We start from the raw sequence: 6,344 nt of genomic DNA, 5'->3' as shown, positions 1-6,344 counted from the left end.
CACACACACACACACACACACACACACACACACACACACACACACACACACACATACACAGAGATTAGATTTGTTTATTTAAAAAATTCTTCCTGATTTAACTTTTTGACAGGGTACCATATTTAAATCAACCTAATTCCGGTAGCGGAATACGACCGCCGTTCCTACCAAATCTGTCATCCTTCCCCTCGCCGCCTTTACCCCCGCCGAAACAATATCATCCTGAAATTACAAAACTTGAGTTGGAGAGAATAAAACCTAAGGAGAATGACAGTAACGTCAACAGCAATACCATTAGTACTGTTAGTACTGTCAGTACAGAAGAAAGCGTCCGGATAAACGAAGTAGAAACTCCTGCATTAAGCTCGAAGGTTGCACCTTCCGCTGCGCCGCCTTCACAAGATATGGCGATGACGTTGGTACCCATAACAGCTGGATGCGCCCTTGTTGTAGGTCTTGGTCTAGGTGCCTGGTCCCTGAGAAATAAATTTTGCAGTAATCGCAAATCCAAGGTGAACATGGTACTCAAAATAAGATTGATTTAAAAAAAGGAACATGTAATCTTTTTTATGAAAATAAAAACATATTAATTTTTACATAAATTTCAAACAAGGTATTTAATAAGATTGAATCGGATTTTCAGAAGGGACAAGCGTCAGTCAGCGTTTCTAATTTATCAGACGAGCCTTCTCTCGTCCTGAAGAGATGGCGAGGTCCAAAGACTCGTAACAATCGTTACCAACCATGGGAGAAGGAATTCCAAGCAGGCATTCAGAGTAAACAAGAAGATAAATGGGAATTTCCCAGACATAGATTAAAGGTGTGATCATCACTCTATACTTGATAATTAATTGATCACGAAACTGATAATTAATTCCATGAGTATTGTTATATTATTAAGCGCTCTTCTCTGTCTAGAGGACGTAAAATTGAGTGTTTTTCAAAAATAGGTCGTAGATAAATGGTGAAATCAAAGTGTGTGATAGTTTAAGATCTTTTTTCTTGACATGTTAACATAAGTGCTACGTATTTATTTCTTAAATATTATATTTAACATAGATGGTGCCCAAGGTGGTGTCAAAATTTCCGGGGGGATCTCCACTGTTGTAAAAAATTTAGTGTCTAGAACTAGAATAGAAAATCAAAATTTTTTATAATTAATTATAATCAGTTCCTGTCACTGTATGAATTAAGGAAAATAAAAAATAATAATTTTTCACTAAATGAGAGTGTTGTAAAAAAAAGTTATTTTTTTCGCTTGAAATTTCTGTGTTTTATTCGTTGTATACTAAAAAACCTATTTAAATTATCCTTAACATAAAATTAGTTTCTGCAGTAGCGACACTTAATTCAAACATGTGTACCGAAATTCAAATTAATTGAATTATTAGTGTGGGAGTTTTGTATGGCGATTTAAAAAACGTGGTTTCGAGAAAAACGCATTTATTTTAATAACATGTTTAAAGTAATACAACAAGAAAAATTTAGCCTCTATTTTATTCTAGACACCTTAAAATCTTATTCTAGATACTTTAATGTATCGATTTATGAAAAAAAATTCGATTTTTTTGAAAATTCTAGACCAAAAAGGGCCCTTAAAGTTATCAAACAGCTAACTTAACTAGACAATCAAATTATTTCATGAATTCATAAATGTATTAAATAAATAAATTTCCAAGTAATATGTTCCAAGTTTATAGTCCCAAGTAATTATTTAAACTAAGTTCTAACTAATTAAATAAGCCGTTCTCGTTTAATTGATTAGTTAATTATTGCTAGGTCTTCAACATCCTTGGGGAGGGTTGTTTTGGCCAGGTATGGAAATGCGAAGCCCTAGGTATCGATGGCAAATCTGGCCCCACAATTGTAGCGGTGAAGACTCTGAAAGAGAATGCCGCCGAGAGAGAACGACTGGATCTTGCACAAGAGCTACGTGTCATGAAGAATTTAGATCCTCATCCCAATGTTGTACGGCTTCTAGGATGCTGCACTGAACGGGAACCCATGTTCGTCATTCTGGAGTATGTCAGTGGCGGCAAGCTGCAGAGTTTCCTCAGAGCCTCCAGAGAAGAGAGAAATCATGGAGGTGCAGGATTAACTTCAAGGGATCTTACTGGATTTGTGTATCAAGTAAGTCAATCGAATTGTAAATCTTTAACTAATTGTAAGAATATAACAGCCAGCTGATAAAATTAATTTGAAATTTAATTTATTAACAAAAATAGATAAATAACCTGCTCGAATCTGTACAACAATTAATTAAGAAGAATATAATATCATATATATCATATATTAAAAATTGTAAGAACTTTTTATCTTTCCATTGATATATTATAAATGTCTTAATAAATTATTTGTCTTTGATTGTATTTTTATGCTTATTATTGACCATTCTCCTTAACTAATTAAATTTATTATTTATAGATCGCCAAAGGTATGGAATATCTGGCATCAAAGGGTATCATCCATAGAGATTTAGCCGCCAGGAATATTCTGATCGACGAAAATCGCGCGTGCAAAGTAGCGGACTTTGGTTTTGCCAGAGACGTAGCGGCTAATCAGATTTATGAGAGAAAATCGGAAGGTAGATTACCGATTAGGTGGATGGCACCTGAAAGTTTATATGATAACATATTCTCCGTTAAATCGGATATCTGGAGCTTCGGCGTCCTCATCTGGGAGATTGTAACATTAGGATCAACACCATATCCTGGACTCGCTGCCGCAGAGGTATTAATATATATAATATAATATAATCTTCTTTATCAATATTGTTAATTTAATTGACTTAACACAAAATCTGAGCAGCGGTTCAATATTGTAAGAAAAAATTCGAATAAAGATTAATTAAATGCCAAAACCGAATAAATATAAAGAACGTTATTGATAAAATAAATATATTAATAATAACAAAGATATATAATCATAAATGGTACTATTTCATCTATAGTTATATATCTGTATGTAATTATTCTTAATATATTTATTTTATTTGCAACATTGTACAATTTATACTTGCTCGGCCTTGAATTAATTTTTATTTAAATTTGTTAATTAGCTTCTTTGATGTTTTTATTATATTTTGTTCTCTGATTGAATCAATTTAATTCGATTTAAAATAGTGTAATTGTATATATGATCTAATTAAATGATTCAAGTCAAAAAATAAATGTTGTAAAATTAAATTAAATTAGATAAAATTTAGTTGAATTTAAAAATTAAAGTAAAAATCGATACTTAAATGAAATTAACAAAATTAAAGATAAATTTAAGATAAATTAAATTAGAAGAATTAAATCAATTATAAAAAGTAATTGTATGGCAATTAAATGATGTTTTCTTTTATATATTACATCGGAATATTTTTCTACAGGTAATGCGAAAGATCAAAGAGGGCTACAGATTAGACAGACCTGAGCACTGTAAAAGGGAGCTCTATAATATTATGTATTATTGCTGGGACAAGGATTCGGCATGCAGACCATCTTTTGCCGAGCTCGTTAACCTGACCGAAAGCTTGCTGCTTGATGAGACAGACTATATTGAGCTCGACAGATTTCCGGATCACTCATATTATAATGTGCTCAATCTTAGCGGAGAGAAACTATAAATCTCGCGTGATAATCGTTAATGTTATGTCACCCGATTTTCACATAGATATGCTGCCACATATTTTCACAAATGGATTTAACACATTAGAATTTAATTGGATATATTTTCGTCATATAAGGAATTATATGGAAAAATCTGACAGACTAAATTATAGAGCTGACAATTTTTTTAATCTTAGCCGAAGAGAATCATCAATTATACGACTCATCGGAAATAATATTGCATTTTGCAGTAATGTGTGTTTGATGATTTCGCTTGAGAACTTTGATTTGAGCTTTAATTTTTCTGTTCTTTACAGTAAGACTGTTCGATTATTCTGTTAAATACTCAGATATACGTGCGTGTTAAATACTCATATGTACACATACGAAAAATATATGATTTATAATAATTAAGAATGAAAAATGTAATTAAATTTAAACACGACGTCCTCTCCACGCTTACAAATCGAAGAAAAGTATTCCTAATACTTTAATCGCTATTCATGTCTAGACATGAATCTGTATATATGTACTGATTGTGAGTTACATATTGTTGTAAGTTGTTGTACAATTGTGTGTTGTAAGAATAAAAAAATCTATATATGAATACATTGTACATACAGCAATATATTTATATGTTTCCTATAATATATATTTCACATTAATCACAATATATTTTATAATAATAATATAACAATTATTCGAACTAACCAACGATTAAAAAAAATTTTAAGATTTTTATATTATCAGCCAAAACAATCGGTTAAAACAAATTATACAATCGGTTAAAACAAAACTAAAAAATTAAAACTGCTTGTACATTTATCTGTAATAAATGTCTAGATAATAATATTATATTTAATCTTTTTTCTATTGCGTTTTATTCGATATGTTTTGCTTAGAAACATTATTAAAATATACATTATGCTTTTTTAAATATCTCTTTTAGGTTTAAATTATTTTAATTTTTATTTTCTTATAATGCATTGTTAAATTGTTACGCAATTACATATACAACATGAATAGAATCAATCAATGTATACAATATGTAACAGACGAAAACAAATGAAAAATGTATTACCTCATATTCGTGGTTACGCACATAGAGATGTTAATAAATGAGTTCCATTTAAAACACGGATACGTTTTCTCTCAGAGCGGTATTCATAGATCGATATTCATAGTCTGTTATTTCAAGATCTTAAGTAATGTTTTAAAATGCTAATACGGTCCTCTGATTAATTCGTAACTTCTTAAGATTATATTTAAGACAGTTTTAAATATAAGATCCGATTATAAATACTGGCCTCAAATATTTCTCTGTCACTTGCTCTTCTATGTGGATAAAACGTGTAGGTACATTGAATTATGTAGCAATGTCCACAAATGTTTTCAATAGGTAATACGCTATATCACGATCTTTACAGTAGAAAGTTGATAAAAATAGCGATAGAGGGTACTATAATCTCTTTCGCTTAACAAAAATAATTTATTTTTCTTGGTTTTTTTGTGTTATTCATGAGAGTATACACTTTTGGCGGAAAAAAATGTTTACGAAAAAGCATTGTAAGACTATAATATATAAATTGGAACAAGATTTTAGTAATTTTTAATTTTTCCTAAATATTTGTAGTAGGGAGTGAGTTTAGAAATTTTTAATTTTTCATAGATATTCGTAGTGCACTGTAAAAAGAAATGTGTTTTATTCTTATCCCCATTTTTTAAATACTTAAAGATGTTTTAATTTTAAACTTTTTCAATAGATAAAACACTACGTGTTATAAAACACTATATGTTTTAAATCAAAACATGTTTTGTCTATTAAAAATGTTTAAAATTAAAACATCTTTAAGTGTTTAAAAAATGGAGTCAAGAGTAAAACATTTTAATATCTTAAAATTAAACATTTCTTTTTTTAATTACTGTTTGAGGGCAAAGGATTTCTTGATTTCTCAAACAAACAATACTTTACGAATATCTATGAAAAACTAAGAATTTCTAAGAACTTGTCTCAATTTATGTAATTTTTCATAAAATTTTTCCACTAGAGACTCCGTTAAAAATTTAGAAACATAAAAAAAATATTTGTGAGATTACTTTAATATTCATAACGATGTGTTTTTTAACATTAATATATTCTCCAGATCCAATAACAATTATTAAACCTGAAAAATTATTGTTAAAAAACAAATTGTTATAAATATTTTTTTGAGTGAGTAATTCCAAAAATGTCAAAAAATGTTTCTAAATTCTTGATCCGTAGTGTTCATACACGCTAATAAATTGTTTACACGAATACAAATTACTGCAAAGATTAAAAAAAACAGAGTATAAAACAAAGTCATCGTTATCTTTCGTCAATTATTTTTACATTGTATGAAGCATCGAGTATCTATTCTGTTTGATATTCTATTCAGAAAATGCTTTGATGCTCTTGAACGATGGCGATAAAATAGCCAGATTATGAGTGATTTTTGCAATTTATAATTTATTACTTATATGAAATTCGAGAATAGCAAATTCATCAAATTCGCATTCGTTATTTACTATTCGTGCTGATTTGCCAACCAAGTGATTTTTTAACAAAATCAAAGGATGTGCATTAATTAATTTTATTTATTAATTCATTTGGAACCAATATTATGCAATCAGGATGAATCATGAATTGCAAATAATGTAGAAAGTTTATACTAGACGAATTTCTGTAAATCTATTACGAATTGTGAATTGCAAATCACAATTTGATATTAA

General features: G+C 29.3%; 1 protein-coding gene across 1 annotated transcript in view; it reads left to right on the top strand.

Annotated features, from left to right (window-relative positions):
• Positions 1-4,200, top strand: part of LOC108691786 (tyrosine kinase receptor Cad96Ca) — a 26,978-nt gene extending 22,778 nt beyond the window's left edge. The window contains exons 4-8 of the mRNA XM_018199692.1: positions 113-512; positions 644-820; positions 1,780-2,130; positions 2,425-2,730; positions 3,374-4,200. Of these exons, the coding sequence (XP_018055181.1) occupies positions 113-512; positions 644-820; positions 1,780-2,130; positions 2,425-2,730; positions 3,374-3,610 (1,471 nt within the window). The 3' untranslated portion in view covers positions 3,611-4,200. The remainder of the gene's footprint in view (positions 1-112; positions 513-643; positions 821-1,779; positions 2,131-2,424; positions 2,731-3,373) is intronic.
• Positions 4,201-6,344: the final 2,144 nt, after the last annotated feature.

This window comes from Atta colombica, unplaced genomic scaffold (assembly GCF_001594045.1).
Source record: "Atta colombica isolate Treedump-2 unplaced genomic scaffold, Acol1.0 scaffold52, whole genome shotgun sequence".
In the NCBI taxonomy this organism is placed as follows: Eukaryota; Metazoa; Arthropoda; class Insecta; order Hymenoptera; family Formicidae; genus Atta; species Atta colombica.
The sequence above is the reverse complement of the archived record's forward strand: the minus strand, read 5'-3'. Positions and strand labels throughout refer to the sequence as shown.